The sequence below is a fragment of the Nanorana parkeri genome, unplaced genomic scaffold, assembly GCF_000935625.1.
Source record: "Nanorana parkeri isolate BGI_ZX_2015 unplaced genomic scaffold, ASM93562v1 scaffold1250, whole genome shotgun sequence".
Lineage (NCBI taxonomy): Eukaryota > Metazoa > Chordata > Amphibia > Anura > Dicroglossidae > Nanorana > Nanorana parkeri.
Window position 1 is genome coordinate 446358 of NW_017307518.1, and position 26717 is coordinate 473074.

The 26717-nt window shown below is 42.4% G+C and overlaps 1 protein-coding gene across 1 annotated transcript in view; it reads left to right on the forward strand.

Annotated features, from left to right (window-relative positions):
• Positions 1-2342: 2342 nt before the first annotated feature.
• The window catches only part of LOC108797255 (type 2 lactosamine alpha-2,3-sialyltransferase-like), a gene marked incomplete at its 3' end in the record, with an annotated part of 63742 nt that continues 39367 nt past the window's right edge, over positions 2343-26717 (forward strand). The window contains exon 1 of the mRNA XM_018568826.1: positions 2343-2473. Within this exon, the coding sequence (XP_018424328.1) occupies positions 2464-2473 (10 nt within the window). The remainder of the gene's footprint in view (positions 2474-26717) is intronic.

Here is a 26717-nt window from a genome sequence, read left to right on the forward strand (position 1 = left end):
TCACAACATAGGGAGCAGTGTGATACATCTGTGCAACTAATCTCTGGCTATTTAAGTAGCGTGCCTGAGCACTTCATGTGTTTCTTTCTGCATTTAGCAACGCGCCCTACTATGCAAATTCTAACTTGTCCTGATGAAGTCAGTGTTCCTCACCCCCCTCCTGCTTCCAGCACCTTACTGTTGATAGGCTTCCTTACACACACTGGAAGGGTATTTGTATTTCTGTTTTAACCCAGATTTGCCGCCTATGTTTAGGTCACCTTGGGGTTTAAAGTGCTCTTCTGCATTTTCCATCTTGCTTTTATATTTGCAGATAATCCATGATCTTGGTAACAGAATGTATGCGGGGTGCTGGATCTGTAGAGATCTCTGCTCCAGCCTTTTATTCATCATTTGCTGTCTTGCTTTGCTACTACAATATATAATTGTGTTTAGTCTCTGGCATGGTGCCAGGGACATTGTTTGGGTAGTACGTTCCCAAGACTCCAGATGAACAAAGGCATAGGATTGATGGGCTCTGCTTTGTTTGCACGAGTGACTGATCTCTTCCAACACTAATTGCAGAACTTGTATAATGGTAATCCCGGTGGTGGCATGCATCGAAGGGGAACTTTAATTTTGGCCAACTTTCATCAGGAAGTGAAAGTAGGGCTGTAGTTCTAGAATTTCCTCACTTCTTTATTACACTCGTCGTCTTGGGCTGATTGGTAACGTCATACTCATGTATCTGTTTTTACAGAGCAGTTTTAGCTTCAGCTGTTAATACACACAGCAGTTCAGCCCCTTTCACATGGGCTGATCAGGAGGGGAGCCGTGCATGGATCCCTTCCTGATTGGAGGAGTATAGGTCAGATGTCACCACTGCTATATCCGTGTCCGTCCAATTTTTTTCAAACTGAAGTGACCAGACCCCATGCCGGTCTGTGCGGAATCAGATGTAAACAGGCATGTGTCCATTTACATCAGATTACCCCCAATCTGGCCTGATCAGGTCTGTCGAAACAGAACACACTGAGGGGAATTTATAAAAATCGGAGCAGAAAAAATCTGAAAGAGAGGAGCTGATTGGTTGATCTGGAGGACAGCTGGTCCAGATTTTGTCTGCTGCAGTTTTGATAAATTCCCCTCAATGTTTTCCCGGAGTCGTGGGTAACCGAGTGTAAACGGATGCCTGTCCGTGGAGCTTCCTGGCAGCAGGTGTTCCACAATTCCGTCTGTGTGTGGTCTTACATTAACTTATTTCTACACTCCTATCATAATTGTTATATATTTAATTTTTAAAAAACTATTTACATTTAAAAAAAACCTTAAATATGTCAGTGCAAACTGGGTAAAAATGTTATCATCTAGGAAGGATGCTGCATGGTGGAACCAATTGGACTTTGTGGGACGGCCACATTTGGTGGAACACATTTAAATCCCCCTTCAGTCTTCATTGGCATTTTCCTGTAAGTGTTTGTTTAGGTTAAGCATACAGTCCTACAGCTATAGGCTGCCAACCCTTCCCCAGAGTGAAGCCTCAAAACTCCTAGCCAATTTTTTGTTGCCTGCCCCTGGACTCATTTTATCTTATCTAGAGCTGCAGCTAACGATTATTTTCAAAATCGATATCAATATATATTTTTGTAAGAGATGTCCCCAGAACTGCAATCCGTATTCTATATGAGGTCTAACTAAAGAATCAGGACATTCTTCCTCCTGCTGGTGATTGCTCTAGTGATGCATCTCAGAATTCTATTCTGCCCCCACTGCCAAAAGTGCATTATTGTGCGTTTAGTTACTGCGTGTGCAGAAACTCGTGCAGATCTGGTCTGCATTTGGTGTGAACAAGCCCTAAGGGTGACCTGCTGCAAGTAAAGAAAGGTCATTGCATCTGCCATTGTCATATTTTCATGCAAGCATTTAGAAAGAACTTTCACTGGAGTTTCAGTATGGCTTTGTTCCGCCAGAGTGTTGGCTTTACTTAAAGCATGTTCAGCAGGAAGGTGAAACTTTTTATTACTGAGGAAGGTTTATTTCGAAATATGTATGTTACCAACCACTAAAATGATGCATGTATTCACTTCTGGTGAAGTTGTGTAATTCTTTGGTTCGGGTTTATGTGTCAGGATAAGGGCTTAATTTGGACTTAAAGTGTTCTGAGGTTAAGAGGGGATTTTTGGGATATGGGTAAGTGGTAAGCCAGTGAGGTTAGGAATTTACAGGTGTCTCTCTTGGGCCATGTCTGCACTATTTTTAAGGTTTGCTTTTTGTAGCAAAACCAACATGTCTTGCCTTAATTACAAAGAATGAAACAGACAATCAAGTTCTCATTTTCTAAAATTGTTGCACTTTCTGTTTTTAGGATCTCAATAGTGCGTTTCAATGTGCACAACTTCTGCGTTGACAGACAGGCACAAAGACTGCAATGAAGATTTGACAAATTCGTATTAGGTGTTCCGACTGGTATAGCGGTTCTGTACCATGTATCAAGGTATGTACATGTGTAGTTTATTTTCATCTATTATGTCAGTGCTGCTTAAAGAAGAACTCCAGGATTTTTTCAATCCAAGCCTTGCAGTGGGGCAACCCACTTAGGACAAAAATAAAGAGAATATAGTTGCCTGATCCTCAATTCAGCCTGGCTACTAGACCGGTCCCCACAGCCTGATCTCTCCCATGGTCCGGCAGTCTAAGTACCCATGGCATCATCACTTCTAATACAGGTCCATTATACATGAGGATTCCAAGAGACATACCACAGCTAGAGCAGGGGGGAACGAGGTGAGAACTGCTGCAGGGCCAAGAATCATGTGTATTTCTTCTTCTTTATTTTCACCCCTAGACCAAAACAAGCACCTAAAGTGTCACTAAACTCAAGAGTTAAATCTTAAAAATGCATTCAAGTACCTTTTAACTATTAACAAAAACGTATTTTATTTGTCTGTCACTCAGCTGTAGATCCTCCAATCATCTCTGAATTTGTGCTGACTCCAAGCTCACTCCCATAATGGGACTACAATCTCGTGTTTAGTTTACTATTTTGTATTGAGATTGTACTCCCATTACGGGAGCGAGCTTGGAGCGGTGACTACTCTACAACACACACACAGGGACCAAAAGTAGCCACCCTCCATAAGGGAGGACAGCGTCAGCACCAATTCAGAGATGATTTGAGGATCTACAACTGAGTGATACACAAATAAGATACATTTTGGTTAATAGTTATGGTACCTGAATGTATTTTCAAGGTTTAACTCCTGAGTTTAGTGTCATATATGGGAGCTGGTTTGCCTGCTAAAGGATTTATATTTCTGACCATCCAGTTCTGAGATTTACACGGCTCTGCCACACAGCCCAGCCAGCCTGGAGACCCTGACTTTTTTCCTTACTGCAGTTAAGTAATAGAACTAGGTCCCCTCCTCCAGCCCATGATTTCAAGATCTACAGCCGAGTGATATACAAATAAGATAGATTTTGTTAATAGTTAAGATACTTGAATTAATTTTTAAGATTTAACTCCTGAGTTTAGTGTCACTTTAACCCTTGTAGTGCAGGGGTAGCCTCACTGCTAGGGTTCATTTGAAAAAAAACTGGAGTTCTTCGTTAAAAATGTGGATGTATACATTTAAATTATTTAGGTGGCTGCCCATAATGGGTTGATAAGATGCACATCAGACAGACCTACATCATGTCACTCACATATGGTATCAATGAACATAAACGGCGATAGGTCACTGTATTCCCTAAAACCCCTGGAAAGCTTCACTCACAGACGGTTTCAAAAAGTCCCATGAGGTAGCAACTTCCAAACATGAACTAGTTTTCTTTCGGTTTACTAGCACCTAGCGGGTAATAGCACATGCCTGGGAGGCCTAAGCTATCTCTGGATAGTCATATGGACAGTGATGAATAAAAAGCATACAGCAATGTTTAGTAACTGACAAGATAGATTTCTTTTTGTCTAAAATAGGGATGCACCCATACCGAAAAAACTGTATCCAGTACTGATATATTTTGGTACCCCCACTGCAAAGGTTAATAAAAAATTTGCCCGGAGTTGTCCTTTAAAATAAATCCTAATCTAAATGGTTACATGACACGCTTAATCCTTCACCTTCTATCTTTTTCATTTGAGAGGAGGTGGGTACCTGTTTTGGTGTCCACATCACTGCCTGGGTGATGTAGACATTTCTGATTGGCTGTCCAGTGGGTTCCTCTTTGGCTGCAGGCTTGGTGATGTCATAAAGAGATGGCCTGGTGGTACAGGCACAGATAGCAGCACTGGGTCATCAGAGGTGACTTGTTGGTGAAAGCATAGATGATGGCCCTGGATAATCGGGGGCGCCTTGGTGCAGGCACTGATGGCAGCACTGGATCATCAGAGGCGACTTTTTGGTACAGGCACAGCTAGCAGCACTTGGTCATCAGAGGTGACTTGTTGGTGCAGGCATAGATGACATCGCTGGATAATCGGAGGCGACTTGGGAGGAGATACAGATGGCAGCACTGGATCAGACTTGGGAGGAGATACAGATGGCAGTACTGGATCATCAGAGGCGACTTGGGAGGAGATACAGATGGCAGTACTGGATCATCAGAGGCGACTTGTTGGTGGAGGTACAGATGGCAGCACTGGATCATCGGAGGCGACTTGGAGGAGATACAGATGGCAGTACTGGACCATCAGAGGCGACTTTTGAGGAGATACAGATGGCATTGCTTGGTCATCAGAGGCGACTTTTGAGGAGATACAGATGGCAGCGCTAGGTCATCAGAGGCGACTTGGGAGGAGATACAGATGGCAGTACTGGACCATCAGAGGCGACTTGTTGGTGGAGGTACAGATGGCAGCACTGGGTCATCAGAGGCAACTTGTTGGTGGAGGTACAGATGGCAGCACTGGATCATCAGAGGCGACGTGGTGGAGGTACAGATGGCAGCACTGGATCATCGGAGGCGACTTGTTGGTGGAGGTACAGATGGCACCACTGGATCATAGGAGGCGACTTGTTGGTGGAGGCACAGATGGCAGTGCTGGGTCATCAGAGGCGACTTGGGAGGAGATACAGATGGCTGTACTGGATCATCAGAGGCGACTTGTTGGCGGAGGTACAGATGGCAGCACTGGTTCATGGGTCTTTCCTGGAAGTGATGTTGGCAAAATACTCGGACGGAAGAGTTGGCTGAATAAAGAGCCTCAGATTATATATTTTATTTTAAGCTGGTGAATGGGTGAGAGGGCAGAGCCTTGCCCAGAGATGAGTTTTAACCAACCCCTGGGTCTAGCAGATTCTTTTTACTGACTAGCTGTGCTTTGCTAAGAGTTGTAGAGAAATAATGTTTAGGAATCTGTTTTTTATTTCGTTATTTGTATAAAGCTACTGTTTTACTGTTGCTAGGGTCTTTTAGAGTAAACACTGTGGACATTTGGACGTTATTACTATAGATCCTGATCACAAAAAAAGGCAGCTGAAGTTGACATGTACAAATACTTTCCATTGTCTGGAAACCCTGATGAAAACTAGGGAGGATTTGGCCAAGTCACTGAATTACGAATTGTTCATTAACGCAAATCCTTGAATAGATATTGTTTGTTTTTGGGGTTTCAGCTACATCTGCTTCTGTTCAGATTTCTCCAAAGCAAAGTAGTATTCACTTTAAAGTGACACTAAACTCAGGAGTTAAATCTTAAAAATGCATTTAAAGGAGAACTATGAGGTGAGTACCTTCCCGATGGTCCCTGTATATATAGTAAAGTAGTCACCACTCCAAGCTCATTCCTGTGATGGACTACAATCTCAATACAAAGTAGTAACCTAAACATGAGATTGTAGTCCATCACAGGAATGAGCTTGGAGTGGTGACTACTTTTACTATATATAGAGGGACCATGGGGAAGAAAAGTAGCCACCCTCCAGAAGGAAGGACGGTGTCGGCACCATTTAGAGATGATTTGAGGATCTACAGCTGAGTGATAAACAACTAAGGCCCATTATTGTTAATATTTAGGGTACTTGAATGCATGTTTGAGATTTAACTCCTGCGTCTAGTGTCACTTTAACATGGAGCCAGCCAATAGTATGAAATCCTTCATGAGCATCTAAGAACATGTGTAAATGATTTTAAAATGTACGGTTTCTAAACTTAAATCTAAACATTGTATTTTATTTCTTTAAAAAGCTAAATCTGAACCATTGAATATGACTTTCATATTTACCACTTTGTAGCCAGGAGATGATGCAGTCAAGTTAGTATGCCACCCCCTTTGGTTTGAATAAGGCTTAATGTGATCTGCTTTTCAGAACTTACACACAGCTGGATGATTCAAAAGAGGGGAATGGCCCCTTTCGTCTTTAGCTCCTATGGTACAAAAAACAAAGTTCCTCCGGCGCTACCAGCCGACAACTATTTTCAGATCTGACTGTCACAGGGGTGCTGCTCCTCCTCAGAAACAAACAGAAAAAAAGTGCCTATCCTGTGACGTACTGTTGATTTTATTTCAAAACTTTAAAAACAGACAAGGGCTACTCACAAACGTAGCTGCATGTAAAGGTTTCAATTGTGATAGGTAATACAAATCATCCAGATGGATATTTCACATTCCTCAGTCCAGATACGTAGGCAACGGCTGTGATTGTGAGCATTGACGCGTTTCCTGGGGCACTCCCCTTTCATCAGAACCTGAAACCTGATGAAAGGGGCATGCCCCAGGAAACTGAACAAACTGAAGAGAGAAGCTGATTGGTTGCTCTGGGCAACTGCTCCCAGATTTTGCTCCATTTTTGATAAATTCCCCTCATTGTGTTGTGGAAATCTATACGGTAGCACCCAGTAATAATGGTTTATAAGAAGATAAAATATTATTGTAAACAATATTAAGTGTAACCATGCAAAAAATGTGTCGTGTTAAAGTGGAGTCCACCATTGACTTGGTAGTTGTAAGATATATTTGAGATAGATGGATCTTTATAGCTCTCACTATATCTCTATACCACATTTTTCAGGTGCAATGACTCAATCCATTCACTAAAATCTCATATAAGCTTCAACATTATGATGTCACTTTTCACAATTTAAAATCTTCAGCTTTTAAAAAATTGGTAGGTGATCCTACCATAATGGTCGTGTTCAGACACTTACTGTTGTAGGGTGACCGTACTCTGTCGCTGTCTACCAAAACATGCTAACATGATACGCAGTGCTGTCGGAATGCACATATCATTCAGTAAGGGTTTCCGTGTTATTTAAGTGACAGTTACAAGCCATCAAACTCTGCCAGCTAGAGTTTTCATATTTATTTTACACCATGAAGATGGCAGCATGATGAGAAAATGCACTTTTCTTCTTTTACATTTGAAGGAATGAAATTTCACATGTGGGAATCTCAGTGTTGGAGTCATTGAGAGCTAGGAGAAACAAATGGGTAATTTCGATTTATATTTCCACTCTGGCTGATATCAAACTTTCAGCTTATAATAGCCAAAGGTGTTTTTCTGTATTGTTGAATCCTGACAAACACCTGCATTTTGGATACATTTAACCAATTTAACAATGTAATGCAAAGAAAACTGATATCAATGGGCATCCATTAAGGTGCATTTGACACACGTGTTCATGTCTGTTGTGTGTTTTAACGTGCAGTGCAATGTACTTGGTATTAAAGGTCTACACTTGTCATAAGACACATCAACACACATTGACCTGCATTTTATCTTCAGGTGTAAAGCATAAGTTAAGTGCCACTGTAAACATTATTGTTCATACCAATGGAGTCAGTAGTACCAATGTAAGGCCCACACAGTGCAGGTGGGGGGGATAATGGATATCGAGCAACTAAACTTTCTGAACACTGCTGATTTGCTAATATCTGTTAACTGAAATTGTCTGGTAGGATCAAAATTAGCGGAATCATGACTCCAGTGCATGGGTGTGAGCCCGACCTTACTGAGTGATATTGTCCCGGACATATACCTTAATGGATCTACCTTGTATCACCAATGAAATGTTTTCATACATACATAGGCTGCTATTGATGACTTTTCTTTTTAAAAAATGCTAGTTGTGGGTCTGACATGTATATTCAATGGCTGCACCACTTCGAGTCAATGAACCTTAACAAATATGTGAATCAGAACCTTTTCTCTTCATTAGCTTTTACTTTTTGCTTGAGCAGTCATGCAAAATATTGAACACAAGAAACAGCAAAAGAACTACCGTAGTATTTTCAGAAGGTCAGGCATCCTACATGGTAATCTCATTACAGGTTTCCAACAACACCCAGTGCTTGTTTGTGCGTCCGATCATTCCAAACACCTGCATGTACTTTTGTAGTGAACACATGGTTTGAGGGCCAGTGCACCAACTAATGTAGTCCAGTATGAAAAATATGCAGCTGAGATGCCTATACTATGCTCGTTCCTATACATTACAGCTGTCCACTATGTCTCTGCCGCGTCCTATAGTGAACCACTCACAGCTGGTGATGCATCATCTGAGAAACCGGCTCAAAAATGTTTCTGATGGAAGCGTGGCAACAGGGCCACCCACTGAATGAATTTCATCTGGTTCATCAAGAACTGGCCAAAATTCATACAATGTATGGCCAGCTTTAAAAATGAACTCCATTCTTTTATTAACCCTTGCAGTGGAACCACTCCGCACTGCATGGGTTAGGTGCTTGGTTGTGTCTGGGGACAGAAATAACAAAGATATACTCACCCGATGCTCCGAGCCAACTTCCTCTTAGACCGGACCTTCCAACGTCTCTTCCCCTCCTTTTGCAGCGGTCTAAATCATCATGCCTATACGCATTGTATAGACGTCAGAAAGATTCCAATGCTGCAGGGAGGAGGAGACAGGCTGGAGGGAGCACTGTGACAGCTGGCTCAGAGCTTCGAGTGAGTATATTTTTAGTTATTTTAGAACTAGATAAAAACGAGCACTTAACCCTTGCAGTGCAGGGTAGCGCCATTGCAAGGGTCAATAAAACCATATCCTGACGTTCTTCTTTAATCTTATATGACTTTTGTTCGCTATAAAAGCTTCTTCTCTGCAGTCTGATCCTGTTCTCACCTTTTTTCTTACTCGGGGCTTGACCTCCCCAACTTTGGAGCAAAGTCTTACACCTTGAGCTTAGCTCAACTCCCTCTCACTTGTCTCTCATAAAGATGCTCTCATTGTACTTCCGGAAGGGAGCAGTAGATAGGGGATGAATGAAAATTATTTTTACCTCACTGATAATTCTTACACCATATTCTTTTCCCCCTTCTCCATATTATTTACTTGTAGGCCTGCAACAACTAATCGATTTAAATCGATTATAATCGATGATGAGAATCATTGGCAACGATTCTCATAAGCGATTAATTGCTTTTCGATTAGTTGCAGCCGCCGCTCTGCTCTTCAGCTCTCCTCCCCTGGTCTGTGTCCTTTCCACGCTGCTCTCCCCGCCTGTGTCAATAGAGGCAGCGGGGACACAGACCACTGCAGCCAGAACCAGCGGGGAGGAGAGACTGCTGTGACTCTACAATCCCCCGCTGCCCCCCTACCTCAGCAGCCGCTCCTTGTCTCCTCTTCCCCGGCCCCTGTCTCCTCTTCCCCAGCCCCTGTCTCCTCTTCCCCGGCCCCTGCCTGGCCCCGTTCGGCCCCTGCCTGGCCCCGTTCGGCATCTGCCCCTCCCACACACCGCTTTAGCCTGCCTCCAGGCCAACTAGAGGCTGGAAGCCATACCCAGCCTGCTTTTGGATGTTTTAAATGCAATAGCAGGCTGGCTATTGCACCCGCCCACTGCCTGCTGTCAATCAGCAGATGAGGACCTGGTGGAGAACTTTCTCCTTCGTGTCCCTCCTCTGCTGATTGCCAACAGGCAGTGGGTGGGTGCAATAGCCAGCTTGCAATTGGCTATTGCAATTTGAAATATCCAATAGCAGGCTGGCTATTGCTCATAGCAATAAAGTTAAAAAATAAATGTTTAAAAAAAATTAAGGTAAATAAACTAAAATCAAAAAGTGACAAAAACATTTTAAAAGTAAAAAACAAGTTTAATAAATAAAAAATAATAAATACAAACAAAAAAAATAAAGTTAAACTAATATTAAAAATAGAAAACAATTTTTTTGGGTGTGTTGTTTTAAATATATTGGCTTGCACTATTAAGTTTTTAATCCAATCCGATTAATCGAAGTTAATAATCGGCTAACTAATCGATTATGAAAATGATCGTTAGCTGCAGCCCTATTTACTTGTAAGCTTGGCCAAACGAAACTACAAAAGTATATATAGTGCTTTGCAGTGCTCTTGCAAGAAGTTTTATCAGGTGATTATTCTGTTCTTGCATGAGCAAATATCTGACGCAGATATTTGCAGGTACCTTTATGGTGCCTGCTCTTGGGTAGGGTTTTTGCTTTTCAAATGGCTGACAGACAAAGCCTTCCCCTACCCTCCCAATCTTTTCCCACCCCCAACCAAAACAATCTCGCCCATACTTCCTGGCCCTTCAGAATGCCTGCATAACTTGGCACTCTGCTACCATGAGCACACCTTCCTGAGATCTTAGCCCTCGTTCACACCTGAACGTTTTGTAGCGCGTTCTATGCTCGACTAACGCTCTACAAAACGCTCAAACATCTAAATCCCATTGTATTCAATGGGTCTAGTTCACACCTTGGCGTATTTCAGCCCGTCCCTAACGCGCTACAAAACGGTCCACGCCTGAAAAGGTACATGTACTACTTTGGGCCGTTTTTGTTGCGCGTTTCCATTGGGATACAGCCAAGTAGCCCTCGGAAACGCGCGTTTGTCGCACGATTTTTTTTACCGCGAATCGCGGTAAAGAAAACGCGCCGCAACCGCGTATATGCAATACGCCTAGGTGTGAACCAGGGCTTAATCCCCACCTTGACGTTACCTCTTACTAAGCTTGATTACGTAAATGTTAGGTGTAAAGTTTTGCACTAAAGCGGTTTGTACTTACTGATTTACTGCATTATACACCCAAGTCTTACCAATGCTTTGTTTTTGATGACCTATGTATGTGCCCTACTTCCTATGACTAACTGCACAGTGCTGTGTATCATTATGCTTGTATTAACATATGTTTAGATAAAGAATAAAAAATACCCGAGCTTTACACCTTCTACACATTGCACAAGATACGTGAGAAGGAAAATAAACACCTCTAGCTGCTTGCTTGTCAATGCTAATGCCCTTTTAAACACTTTTAAAGTCACTCACAATTCCTTTTTAATTGACTTCCCACCCTGATCTAAATGTGGAATATAGTCCAGACTGTGGCTAATATGGCGCAATAAGTGCCAGACATCGTTTTGTTGTCTCTGTCCACACTATCAGTAAAACAAAGGCATTGATCTCTGGGAGTGTCTCTGTGTGTTTCTATCTCAATGAACTCTGTCCAATGAGGGATTCTTCAGTAGTGGTGCTGTCTCTAGACACACCGATTCTGACGTCTGTATCCTGTGTACACCTACATAGATCAGGAGCACTTTCATGATGCAGCATCATGAAATCAGCCAACTGATTACTGACACGGCAGAATTTTATTGCTGTCAGCCTTTGTTTGCTAGTTTGTGAAGGGAGTTTGTCTGCTCCTGCCAGTGACTCGTTTCTTTGACGACTCCTCTGTCTGCTGGCATTCTTTTGCAGTTCAGTCCTGTCTTCTATCGCTATTATCATTGGCATTCTAAAGCCCAGAGAGCTTCGCTTGTGTTATCAACTTTCACTAAAGACTTTTACTTTCTATAGATTCATGCTGAAGACTATAAAACTGTGTGATTTACTGCTGTGTCATATGGTAGGTTTTTCCCAATTCTGGTTTCTTTTACTCTACCACTACTTGTGTTTTGCTTTTATTATTGTGTGTATTATGTGGGGTATGCTGTATTAATATATCATCATATAATGTGATTAATATTAGTTTAGTAATGGGAATGTCATTTTAGCACAAGCACACAAATGCACTGTGTGTGTGTGTGTGTGTGTGTGTGTGTGTGTGTGTGTGAAATACTGGTTAGGGCACTCCCTCCTTAAGGTGCCCATACACCTTTTTGTCTTGCGATCTTCGTAAGCTAATTAAAAGCTTGTACGATCTGCCCATCTTGGACAGGCAGATCGTACTTGCGATCATCAAAAGCCCGCAATGCTGAATGGGCACCGGCCCGTTCCGCAGTTGTCGTAGAGCAGGCCACAATCGTACGATTCTCGGTGGGTTTTCTAGCATGCTGGTTCGACAAAAGACGTGCGACCGTCTTTGTCTTCGTACGATAATCGCAAGGTGTATGGGCACCTTTAGGGTGGTGAGGTTAATCCACCTCGTGCAGTACAGCAGAATACCACTTGATCTTATTTCATGTTTCATTTATTTTCCATTACAAAAAGGGGCCTGGAGGGGTGGAGGGGAAGTTCGTCATGGGCACCTACAGCAAAACTCATTTAAGATTTAAGACGTTGATGGGTGAATCCACCCCATTACCAGCTACCTAAACATAAATAAAGGAAAGTTTTGTAACATTTTAATAACTTATTTAAATATAGGCCAGATCCCCTGCTGATCAGATCAGAATGGAACAGATGCCACTTTTGTGACATCCTTTTCCGTACAGTTTTATTCCCTAGTCTGATGATGGAGGAAATAACTGAGCCATACAGACCCATGTAGGACTTTGGGAGTCAGATGTAAGCAGACATGCGTCCATTAACATCTGACTATCTCCGATGCATCAAGATCAGGTCCACCAAATGGAAGTCTGTTGTGTTTTCTTTTTCGTCCGGACCTAGATGGAGTCAGGGGTAATCTGATGCCCGTTCATTTACATCCGGGCTGCCTATGAAGTTGACTTCTGATCAGATCCTCCTGACAAACTGACAGGCAGATCTGAATGGACCGCTCATGCGAAAGGGACCATGGGGTCATTAAGACACAGGTCTGGATTTTTGATACTTTGTGATATCTATCCATTTATTGAGTTTTTAAAAAAACTTACATCTGGTCTTAAGGTCCTTTTTTTAAATATTGTTTTTAGAATTTTGAAATCATTGGAAAGGACAGGTTTGCATCAAAGAAAAGTATGCTGTATTTCAGTGAGCACATTCTGAATTGTTGTCGTTTTTCCATAAATGAAGTTTTCTCTTCTAAAATCATACTATTGTTTTAACTAAAAAGATTTGTGGAGCAGACACTAAAGGGAACTCTGTGTTCCCAGTGCAGTTCCCAGTGCAATCAGTAGCCCTCTGCTCTGTGACTGGTGAGATGTAAGGACCTGTTTTCTATGTGCCCATGTGCCGCCGTGTCCAGACGCAGCTCAGCAGACATGATGTGAACAAGCTCCACGGATTGTTTTCATTGTCAGACCACTCATAGACATACATGGCAAGATGGAGCAGTAAAGCGCAACCAATGTGTGACACTGCAAAGCAGGAGTCAGAGACTGCATGTAAAGCAAATATGGCTGACCCCATGTACATACAATGTATAATTACAAACCATAGAAATATGTTTTTAAAACATTGACGCATATAGATATGTTTTATTAATATCAAAATCAGCTTTTACATGTATGTAAAACATAACTAAAAAATACTTTTAAATTGCCTTTATAGTCATATTAAAGTCAAAATGTTTTCCTCCTGATGAAATCACTTGCAATAGATGCTGCTCCTTGATGTTGAAAAGTTTTTCTTTATTTTCCTGCAGAATCAGCTGGTCCCCTGAGCACTGACCCTGATATTCTATTTTAGGGTGACTCCTTTCCCTTGCAAGGTCCTATGCAGGCACCCTTGTGTGTGTTAGTAAGCTGTGTATGTCTGTCTGTAGTGCATTACTACTCAATGCAAGTCTGTAAGTATGTAAACTCCTACACGGAGCTGCGTCTTTGGCTGATCTCAGAGTTAACAGCTGTTATGTAAGGAGGCTGAAAGACTGCAAACTGAAGCTGCTTCGTACACTATGAATTCTTTTCTTATGAATTCTTTTCTTGTTCAGTCCTGTGGACAGGAGAATCCCCCCTCCCCCACTGGGCTATTGTATACTGACAGTAGATATCCAAACCAGACCAAAACTTTAACTGCAGCTGATTTGCTCCTGTCACTGTTTGGCCAGGATTTTATGGACCACCTCCTTCTACAAAAGTCGATTGAAAAATGATTGTTGCCAGAGGGGTGCCAACTGGGCCACACACGGCTTGAATCTCAGCCGAGTCAGCTAGACCTGTCTGGAATTCCAGCAGTATATGGCCAGCTTAAGTTTTTGTTGACTATAGTGAAACATTTGCAAACCACTATTGTGAAATACGTCAGTTTTGGGGTGTATATCATCTAGGGCTGCAACAACTAATCGACATAATCGATTATAATCGATTATTGAAAAAGTTGTCAACTTTTACATCTCTGTGTCCTGGGGTCCACTGGCTGGGGACGGAGGCTCGTAATGAAACTGTTGCTTCCAGCATTTGCAGCTTCTCTATTGACAGCGAGGATGCTGTTGGGAACATCTGTCAATCAGTAAATCCTAAATGGGAAGGGGACGTGGCAGCTAAACAGGCCATGGGAGATACTGGCACGCTGTGTGGTTAGCATGGCCTCCTGCGTCTCAAAGTAGGAAGAACAGAGCCGCAAAATGACAACACGGCACAGATCTGCTTCCAGAAAAAAGGAGGAACTGGCAGGATCACCTGATATTCCAGCGCAAATGAAGATCACAATGACGAACAGGCGGGATCACCTGATATTCCAGCGCAAATGAAGATCACAATGAAGAACAGGCAGGATCACCTGATATTCCAGCGCAAATGAAGATCACAATGAAGAACAGGCAGGATCACCTGATATTCCAGCGCAAAGGAAGATCACAATGAAGAACAGGCAGGATCACCTGATATTCCAGCACAAATGAAGATAACAATCAAGAACAGGCAGGATCACCTGATATTCCAGCGCAAAGGAAGATCACAATAAAGAACAGGCTAAATTTATCTACAACTTCATCAAAACAGAGACACTTACATGGGACAGGAATTGTTGGGGTAACATACATTTTAACTGCAGTGTAGTTTTCAGAAAGGTGCCAGACCTGGCTGTGTTGTCTTGCTCGGGTATCTGAATCGCAAGAACGGTCGCAGAAAGTTACCAATCCTTTAGCAGTTAAAACCATTTACATATATGTATTCCAATTGTTTGTTTAGCTGTCAGTCTGGAGTTCTGTGTTGTTCATTTGCATAAGGCTAAGTTGTTACAAAGTACATAGAAACATTCACATCAGTCCCTGGTTCAAAAGGACTTGAAGTCTAACCACTGTCATGCAAATACTCTTTCTGGAGCCCATTTTGTTGATGATTAACCCCTTAGGCCTGATTCACACCTAGGCGGCACCGTTTTTACGCACGTTAGCAGCATGCGATTATTTGCGCATTGTGCTCATTTTTAATGCGAGTTTTAACGCGCTTACGTGAAAGGCGTTTTGACTGGCAGCTCATAAAACATTGCGGGCAATGGAAGAATGTGCGTTTAAACGTGCAAAAACTTTTATGAAAATGTGCAACATGTTTCTGCCGCGTGTTTTTGGGCATTTCCAATGAAGTCTATGGGGCAAAAAATCTGCCCAAAGAAGCTCATGTACCTTTTCGGGCATTTAGCGTTTTTCTGCTCAGGTGTGCCATTGAAAATCATGGGCTTTCTTGTGTTTGGCATGTAAAAGCGCTTTTCGAACTGCTTACATTTCCTAGGTATGAACCAGGCCTAGTTTCTGGGGACTGGAGCAATTTTGCCATTTTTGCTATGTGTTTTTTTTAACCCTAATTTCCATCTTCCTCATTCATTGCACCTACACATATATTATATACCGTTTTTGCAAAGGACAAAGTCGGCATTAATTTGATTTGACATATGCATATATAAATTCTTTTATAAAAAAACACACAAAAAATGGGTGCGGGGGAAAACATTTTCCCGAGTTTTGGCCATAATAATGTGTACATAATTAGTGTAACTAACAGAAAGTAATTCCTAATAATTATTTTATTTGTCCTGATTTATTCAGGACCTGTGATGTCATCATGTCTAATAGGTCTGTTATACATGAAGACTCTGAGGGACATACTACAGCCTGAGTGGAGGGGGATAGAGGTGAGCAGTCACTGCTGCAGGAGCGAGGATCGGGTGAGTATACAGGTGAAACTCGAATTAGAATATCGTGCAAAAGTTCATTTATGTCACTAATGCAACTTAAAAGGTGAAACTAATATATGAGATAGACTCATTACATGCAAAGCAAGATAATTCAAGCCGTGATTTGTCATAACTGTGATGATTATGGCTTACAGCTCATGAAAACCCCAAATCCACAACCTCAAAAAAGTAGATTATTACATGCAATCAATAAAACAAGGATTGTACATTGAACAATATCGGACCTCTGAAAAGTATAAGCATGCATATGTACTCAGTACTTGGTTTGGGCCCCTTTTTGCAGCAATTACTGCCTCAATGCGGAGTGGCATGGAAGCTATCAGCCTGTGGCACTGCTGAGGTGTTATGGAAGACCAGGATGCTTCAATAGACTTAATTTTTGCCTGCAGAGAAAATCGAGCAATTAACCCTTGCAGTGAGTGGATACCCCCACTGCAAGGGATAACGTTACAAAATCCTGGAGATCTTCTTTAATTTGAAACCAGGATATCATTTAGCTCTACCGTTCTTTTTTTAAACATTTAGTCCACGTACATGGAGATGTTTACCGTTGTCATTCATGGAGGAGGACAGCTGCAGAGAATTGATAATTGTCTGATGACAAGTTGGTGCTGGTTGTAACCTTTGTGAAGTCCTCACACTGACAATAGTTCATCCCTGCCAGCTATTCTGGCAGATGTTCTCATCTTTAATTACAAGTAAACATCTACTGACGGGAGGATGGCTGCCCAGCTCCAGCATATTACAATCTCTGTTTGTTTTAAGGCCAGCAAATGTTTTTGAGGTGAAATACTTGCAGCGCCTTGTTGATAACATACTCCTCTTTTTTTTCAACAACTTTCCACCAGATAATTTAGAGTGAGGAAAAGCTTGGTCCTGTACAAAATAACCATTGTCAGGAGTCATACAGTTGAAAAGTATGATGTCATTTTTATAAAAGGCAAATGCCAATCTTGGTGGGAAAATGCTTGATTCTGTCGCAAAGATCGTGCTTAAATTGTTGGGATCTTGCCTGGGGCTTTAAACAAGGATGTCATCAGCACACCAGACTCCAAGTCACTGCAAATCCATTTATTGATCAATTTCACTCAGATTGTCAAGCACGTTCGGGGCCACACAGGGTCCCCTTCATCAGGCTCAACTTTGGTCTACTTTGAGCCTGATGAAGTGGACTCTATGTGGCCCCGAAAGCGCTTGACAATCTGAGTGACATCAATCAATAAATGGATTTGCACTGATTTGGACTTTGTCGTGCTGATGACATCCTTGTTTAAAGTTCTATTGTGTGCGGCGCCATCCGTGGTCATTTTGAGCACCCATAAATTCAGTGGGATTTCCGGTAAGGAGTGCTACAAGATTCATGGACACTTTCCTGAGGCTTGTCACGTATCAGTAATGTAACAGTAAATAATGCGTCTGTGTTCCAGGGACCTTTATATTAAAGGCGCCTCCTCTTAGGGCCCATTCACACCTGAGGTTTGTAGCTCGATTGCTTAAGCGCTACAATTCTCAACAGGTGGAATCCCATAGTTTTCAATGGCCCCTCCTTACATCTGAGGGCTTTATCTTTTCTTGCCTGACGCCTGTAGTGCTGGAAAGCACAGGAGCTCCTTTTCTGGCAATATCGAGTATTTTGGCCCCATAGATTTTAATGGGAGCGCATAACAAACAACGGACTCCGGACTTGGTCACACTGAATGCCATACTTTGCACAGTTTTACTACTGGCGTTCTATGTTCTAACATTGCTATTAATAAATGAGCGGTATACAGCTAGCTAGATATATTTGGTGGATGTGGGAAACAAGAAGAACAAAGATGTTAGCAATTTTTTGCACTGGCTATGCAGCCACATGTGTGATCAGTGTTGAGTCTATTCCTTTATTTACATAAATGTGGGGATTTTAGGACATGCCAAAAATGTGTTTGAAAACTGGTATCTGATTTTGTGTTTGCAGTCAGCTTGTATGCCCATGTTTATGTATTCTTGGCTTGGTTTGTCAAACAGATTGCATGAAGATCCAGTTAATGCAGACTACCATTCTTTACATCGGCCCCCATATCAAGAAATAGGATTAGCCTGTTAATGTCCATGTTCACACGGCCCATAAATGTTAGATGTCTGTCTCCGTAAAACTGCAGTTTGCATTGTTGGGTGCAATAGAAAAGGTAGACATTTTAGCACCATTAGGAAGGAAGGGGAGTTGGATGGCCTCTATCTGCTAGGTTTGAATTTTTTAACAGTAATTACGGTTTCTGATCTCATTGTGGACTTAGTATATGTAAATCCAACCCTTAAAATCTCACATAAGCTTTACCATGTTAAAAGAGAACTATAGCCAAACCTTTTTTGGTTCACAGGAGGACATTTACTAATGGCCTCCTGTGGCCCCAATCTCGGCATATAGCGGGCAAAGGCATGCTGCAGCTGGGAACGATCCTGATAATAATGTTGGGGTCCACCCCGCTGCCTGATTGACAGCTGGCTCTGCATCTCTAGAGCTAGAGGCAGCTGCGCCCATCCCCTCCCCTGCCTGTTCCTTTACTCAGCACTGGAAGACTTGAGAAGGGAGGGGGGTAATGCCTATAGGGGAGGTGACTGACGGCTCTCTGCAGGGAGGAGATTGGGAGCTGAGTGATCCGCGGTATGTGATTGCTCAGTTCTCAATCAGTAGAGCCAACGTGTGACAGCTTCAGTGTCACACGTCGGCTCTAACTATGGGGATGGGTGTATTTCAGTAATTCCATAGTTCTCCTTTAATTCAATTTCAAAAGCCATATTATGTATTTTACGTGTGCAGCTTTCATTTAAATAATATTTGGCAGTCTTGCTATGAAGGTTCTTATTCAGACACTTCCTGTCATAAGGTGATAGTGTTCTGTCCCCGTCTCCCATTCGTGCTGTTTTATTGTCTGCCTAACACATTGGCCTCCGATGGAGACTGCGAGTGGCCTTTTGAACACGCATTACTCTGGCATGGTCCACTTACTCACCATCAGGACAAGAAATGTTAGGAAATACCACACAGCAATCACTGCAGTGCAGGATATAGACACGTGTGATTAGAGCACTTTCTAACTTTCACCCAGAGTTTAGTTTCTCTAGATTCCATACAATTATGTCTTCTCAGCCGGAGGGTCTTTACTTGAATCCCCATTATAATTAAAGTTAAAAAAGGAAAGTGTTATTAAAATGCTAACCTTTATTCCCCCTTTATGGCTTCAAATCCATATGTGACTTGTTCTCAAATGCTGAGACCTATTTTCTGATTGGCAGCAGTGTTATAAAGATTGATTGCACAGCCGTGAACGGTGAGAAATGGTCAGCTACAAGCAGTAGGGTGGTCTTTCTGTGATTTCCAGTGTTTGGTTTACAGCTTAGCAGCTCTTTTATGTACATTCATGAGAGCTATGTATAGGACAATATACAGGAAATCTGCCTTCCTCTCTGTTCCCTTCATGGGAGTAGAGCTGCAGCTAACGATTATTTTCAAAATCGATTAGTTAGCCGATTATTAAGTTCGAGAGATTTATGTCTTATGTACCATTCCACAGTGCTCAGACTTATCCAACGGTTCTGGGCTGCTGCAGTTTGCTTAGTATGTCTGGGTTGCAGCATTGGCATGAGTTTGAGCTCCGTTTCTATATGCCCAAGACCATTTTATATGGCAGTCCTCCCCTGTGTTTTAGGATTTCACTTGTAACGCATCTGCTGACGAAGCAAGTATAGTGGCTTTTCCATTCAAATATAATGGTAATCTTTTTAAGGTAATGTTACACTCGAGTCCTACCTGGACACTTTGTACGGAGATTCATAAAGGAGGTACAGACTTCTTATCCACAGCTTTTGCTTTTAATTCTGGCAATGCTTGTTTTGTTCTACAGGTCTCAGTAGCTCAAGCTGACATTTATGTACACAAATGAGCCGATTTATAAAGCATGTGTTATGGGCTTATTGTGATCATACCGCAGCTTTTTAGAAAAAAAAAAATACTCTTCAATTGTGCTCTCTGCTGAAGTAAGCAAAGCCCTAATTATTTTAATAAATGAGGGGGGCGGCAGTGCTAGGTGGAGGAAACTGCTCATAAACCATTGAGAAAGTATGGGCAGTGGTAAAGTAAACTAGTGGGCGAATCAAAAGGTTAAAACTGAGAGTTTTAGCAAAGAGCTGATTCACCTTCTGGCCATTGATGCCTCGAAGCCGGGAAAGAACACAATAATGTCGAGATTCACCCTGCCACCTGATTGACAGTTGGCTCTGATCTCCCCTGTCTTTCCCTCCAGTCAGCGCCAGAGGATTGGAGAGGGGAGGGGGGATCCCTGTAGGGAGTGCTGACTGACGGTCACCATTCTCTGCAGGGAGAAGATCGTGAGCTGAGCGATCAGTGGTTTTTATTCTCCCAAAAATGCTTCTTTAAGTCCGCTGCTGCAGTCGTGAGCTTATTTTTCAGCCTTTGACTCTCCTGTCCCTGGAGGAGAGTCAAAGGCTGACTCTCCTCCAGGGAACATTTGAGCTGGGAACATTTACAAAACTACAGTGATCCTTAAAAGTAAACATATGTCAAGAAAACTTATAGGGATGTCCTGATACCGATGCTAGCATCGGAATCGGGCCCGATACAGGGCATTTTGACAAGTACTTGTACTTGTCAAAATGCCCCTTGCGCTATAATTTTTTTTTTTTTACTTCCAAGGAGAGCAGCGGCGAGTCGGCCCTGGTCCGGTGGGAGGAGCTCTCTGTCGGCACTGGTCCTGTTCTGTCGACACTGAGAACTCATCGACCGCACGTACCTCTGACGTCGCATCCGGGTACTGCCAGTAGGTCAGCTTCACATAAGGACCTTCCGCGCATGCGCTGCCACTGACCGAGCCTTACTTACTGCGCCTGCGTCTCTTTCTCACGGCCGTTAGCGTCTCCAACTACACACAGCTCCTGTCCAGTTCAACTACCATGCACTGCGCTTGCGTGCCCTTCTCGTTGAGTTTGCGATCAATACACTGTGCTTGCGCTGTCCATTTCAACTATTAAAATAAATACATAAATAAACTTATATATTTAATAAATAAACCTCTTTAAAGAAGCTCCGGAGTCACACGTCCTCACACTGCCATGTCTAGGCCACGCCCCCCTATATATATTTTTTTAAAGAGGTTGATTTATTTAATATATAAGTTTATTTATTTATGTATTTATTTTAATAGTTGAAATGCACAGCGCAAGCGCAGTGTATAGTTCGCGAACTCGACGAGAAGGGCACGCAAGCGCTGTGCATGGTAGTTGAACTGGACAGGAGCTGTGTGTAGTTGGAGAAGTTAATGGCCGTGAAGGATGCAGGTGCAGTGTGGGGGTAAGGTTTGGTGAGTGGCAACGCATGCGCGGAAGGTCCTTATGTGTAGCTGACCTACTGGCAGTACCCGGATGCGACGTCAGAGGTTCGCAAGGTCGATGAGTTCTCAGTGTCGACAGAACACCGGCGACTGCCCAGAGGAACTGTGGGCAGTCGCAGGCCAGCTAAATTAGGACCCCACCTGGAGCTCCTCCCACCAGATTAGCGCCGACTCGCCGCTGCTCTCCCGCACAGCGCGACCTCACCAGCGAGGCAACTAACAGTGAGTGAGGGCCTGGGGTCCCTCATAAGAACGATTTATTGTATTAGCAGGGGAAAATAGTCAATTATTGTCTGCAGTGTGTACTCTAAATGTACTACATATAGAGTACACACTGCAGCAATATATTTACTATTATCCCCTGCTAATATGAATGGATTAAATGATCTATATTACATAATAGTACATAACATGTAATTGTACTGCGGATCATTGAACCCATTCATGTTAGTCGAGGAAAATTGTAAATCTATTGCTGCAGTGTGTACCGTATATGTAGTACATATATACAGCACACACCTCAACTACACTACAGCAATAGAGTTACAGTTCTCCCCTGCTAACATGAATAGGTTAAATCATGATCCATAGTACATAACATGTAGTTGTATTATGGATCATTTAACCTATTCATGTTAGTCATGTTAGCAGGGCAGAATTGTAACTCTTATTACTGCAGTGTACTGGAAGTGTGTACCAGGTTAAATGATCCATAGTACACACTTCCCGTACACTGCAGTAATAGAGTTACATTTCTCCCCTGCTAACATGAATAGGTTAAATGATCCCAGAGGCGCATGCATGATCGGATTTGTAGTTTCACGACAGCTGTGTGAAAGCAAATACAAATGTTTTATTGTTCTAAAACAGTCTTAAATTAAAGTTCTTCATAATCCTAAAGAAATTGGCCTAAAATCATTAGTCTGCATTGTTTTTTTTTTTAAATGTCACCTGTCCCTTTAAGAAAAAGTATCGGTAATTGGTATCGCCAAGTACATGAGGGGAGGTACTTGGTCTTGAAAAAGTGGTATCGGGACATCCCTAAAAACTTATATAACTTTTATATAAGCAAATTCACAGCTCATACTTCCTGCACATAACTTTATCTCCCTAGTTCAGCGTCGCTCACATCCTCCTGTCCAAAACTGCCATACCCAAGCAGCTTTGATAGGTTGAGCACTTGCATAGCTACCGTGTTTCCCCGAAAATAAGACAGTGTCTTATTTTTTTTTTCCATGAAAAAAGACACTAGGTCTTATTTTCCGGGGATGTCTTACCTGGCTGCAGCTGTCCGCTCTGCCGTCCAGGGAGCCACAAACAGGTGGGCGGGCATGTGTGCGGGCGGGGGGGCGTGTCTGGCAGGGGGCGGGAGGGAGCTGCCTCTCCGCTCTGATGCCATCCAGAAAGCAACAGACAGGTGGGCGTGCGGGTAGGTGTGCGGGCGAGCTGTGGCCAGTCTTCACATGTAAAATTTAATTACATGTGCAGCTACCCCGAAGGTAAGACCTAGCGCTATCTTCAGGGATGTCTGTAATATAAGACCTACCACCGAACTAGGTCTTATTTTCGGGGTAGATCTTATATTACAGAAATCCCCGAAGATAGCGCTAGGTCTTATTTTCGGGGTAGGTCTTACTTTCGGGGAAACACGATATGAACGCACCTCACCCCCATGTTGGCAGTAGTCTGGTGTGTTTCCAAGAAACCTGGCACAACATTGAGAAGTCTTGGCAAAGGGTGAGCTGTTCTGTACAGTGAGCAAGTGGAGATCGTGTCTTGAGGTCCAGGTATGGGCAGACGGCCTAATAAGTTAATGAATATGCAAGTTAGTTGCTTTGTTTCTGCCTTGGGCATTCATTAACATTAATTGTATTGAAATTTGAGACTTTCTTTTAACTCAGTCAACGGCATTTTGGATGTGATGGTTTACCGGCTTTGAACATAGTTTATATAAGGAGCTGCACCTCGTCTCTTCGAGCCGGAGAAATAATCTGCATTGTGCTTGGTGATCGTAGATCAGAGGTTTGTTCAAAAAGTAAAACGGGGCAACAAAATACACCACTCGGGTTTGATATTAATTCTAAACCAAATAGGATTTTTGTGAAGGCCGTTGTTACTCAGTGATGATAGCTGCTCTGTTCTGGGTTTATTAGCAAACACAACTTTACAATGACATGTTCCGCCGTGCCTCTTGTGACAGAACTATTCAATGGGGGGAATTTATCAAAACTGGAGCAGACCAAATCTGGAGCGGATTTGCACTGCGACCAATCAGCTCCAGATTCTGTCTGCTGCAGTTTTGATAAATTGCTTCTCTGAATTCATCTATGATGTGCCTCAGCTGGCATGATGACCTTCAATCGGAATCCAGCCCCCCTCCTCTTCCTCTCTCATTTGTGTCTCTGCTGTCGTCCTTTTGTTTACTTAGGATGCTGTTTCTACTTGGGTATCTGGCCACAGTCAGACCAATGCAATGTAAAGGTGAGAACTGGGCTATTTAGAGTCCACCTAATTCAGGAGTAGCCAAACTCCGGCCCTCCAGCTGTGGTGAAACTACAAATACCATGATGCATCTCTCTCCGGGAGTTATGTCTGGGTGTGAGAATCTTGCAATGCCTCATGGGATTTGTAGTTCCACCAAGCTGGAGGGCCAGCGTTTGGCTACCCCTGACCTAGGGCAAGGGCGTATTAACAATGTGGGAAAAGGGGCAGGCTGACCATTCCACTGAATAATTTGTGCAATTTAGTTGCGCTAGGAGGGGGAAGAACACGCCTAATTACCAGCTGCAACAATGTATATAAGTAATGTTCATAGAAGGCTGGTATGTTGCGCTTGGTGTTGTGTATTCCCGCTAATGTTAATTTCTACGTGTGTGTCATACAATTTGTGATATTTGGATAATTCTAGGTGTTTATGAGTTTAATAATTACTCTGTTGTGAATATTGATAATAAAGATATCCCCTATTCCAATTCTACCATATAATATTTTAAAGTGATGGTGACAATTATGTGAATGCTGTATTCAACTAGGTGCCTAACAAAACTTTAAACCTTATGTTGATGAGTGTTTCTTTTTATCTCTCTCATGTGATTTATAGTGAGAAGTGTTCCAGAGGTTTAATAAACCACACTAATCCAAAAAATGTGTGTTTTAAAAATATATCGAATAGGTATTCAGTGTTACGAGTGCGTTATACACTATTCCTTCTTAATTCCCCGTGTCTCTATGAACCAATTTTATTAACCATCCTTATTGAAAAACGTTATTGTGCAGATAAGTGATCACTTTCTCCCCCACTGGTCCCATTTGTAAATTCTCTGGTTGGCAAGCATGGCAGTCAGGGTCCATGTGTATGTACAGAAAAAGCCTTCAGGAGATCAACAGCACTGAGATGCAACGAAGGATAAAAAAAACAAAAAACAGTATACAAAATAAATAGGCAATTGCTTATGATACACCATGCTTTAGCAAGCTATGCCATTTAGTTAGGGTTTGTTTCTGCTAGGATTCGCTGCTGCAGAGGAACACAAACTCGCTTACAAATATTTATTTCCAATCATTTTTAACCTCCGGCTTGCCATTGTAAAAATACTGCCGTCCGGGAGCGTCCTAGATCTGAGTGGGCGTATTTAAAAGTCCAGTCAGCCACGCCCACTCGCGGATCTCTGCTTCATCAGCTTCTTTGGGGGTTCCTCTGTGACATTAGGGGTCTTGGAGACCCCTGATGTTTCCATAAAGAGGACCTGTCGCATATCTTTGCTATCACATAGGGGGGTTTCTTAGCCTTCTATGTGATAACAATAAAGTTAAGTCACACATGAAAAAGAATAAAAAAAACAATTTTTAAAGTCCCCACCCATACATACACGTTATTAATCTCACGTGCCCCACTCAATATGGCTGCCGCTTGAGTGGGGCAACTCAGAATAATAACATGCTGGATTAGTGTGATCCTAGTTCATTTTATTACTTCATTCCTGTGCTGTATGTGTATAGGCCAATGCTGAACCAGGATTTCCCCTCCTGGTCTAGTGAGGCATTGGTGATGTAGCCAGGGTCTTACCGGTTCTCGCTGGGAAAGCCACATCACCAGTGCCTTCCTTCCAGGGAGATCTAGTTTCTAAACTGCAAGAACCTGTGAGATTATGGGGAAGACAAAGATGACTTTAATGTTGTGTGGTGCATGTGTGAGATCAGGCCTAGTATCTTTTGCAGATTAAATTTAGTTTAATGCAAGTTTATTCTTCACAAAGTCAGGTTTCAGTTTTGTGTGTCTGTTGATGATTTGGTGTTGGTGGCTTCCTGTCCGTCCTTCTTGATTGTTTCTCACCGCCTTTCTCGTAGCAATCTCCACAATGGGAACACAAACAACACAAATTCTGACCAATAACTCTTCAGTGGGATGTTTTGTTTTTTTGTTCCACTTTAATCAGAAGTCTGAGTTATGTGATGGGAACGGTAGCAGAGAAAATCCATTTTTGACAAATGTTTTTATGGCACTGAACTCATTTACACACAGGCCAAGCTGTCCACCAAATGCCAGTGACGAGGCTTGAGACACACTATAACATGGCCAGGGGTGGTTCAACAGTAAAGTAACATTTATGTTTTTAATAAAAACATGAAATAAATGGTGCCAATCGAAAGCTTTCCTTTGGCAACTTGTCCCAAAGACATTTTTAGCATTGTTTATAAGGCAGGAAGTCGCATGATCCTGTTGTATTCTTTCCTGGAAGTCGAGCATTGAAAGCACTCCTAAGCACATTTGACAAGCATGTATGTGCATTTAGTAATCATTACCTTAAAGAATAATGGGAAGTGGAAAATGTTGTGTACCTGTAATGACAGAGACTGGGTGCTGCAATTTCTGATGTACTTCTGAAAATGCTATTTGACTGAAATAGCTGTTCCAGTACTTTGAGTCAGTGACCTGGAATAACTACACAAATCAGAAGCCAAAAGTAATCTGCTTGTTCTAGGTTAATGGATCACTGTGTTGAAGTAAGAGGGCCAGGAAACTAATGTTATGCGGGGAAATCAGCAGTGGGAACCTTGAAATGTTTATAATGTAACCCAGGTTTACTTTAAAGCACACTTGTAAGGGCCCCTTAAAAAATAAGTCAAGGTAGCTGTATTTTTCTTGAAGAT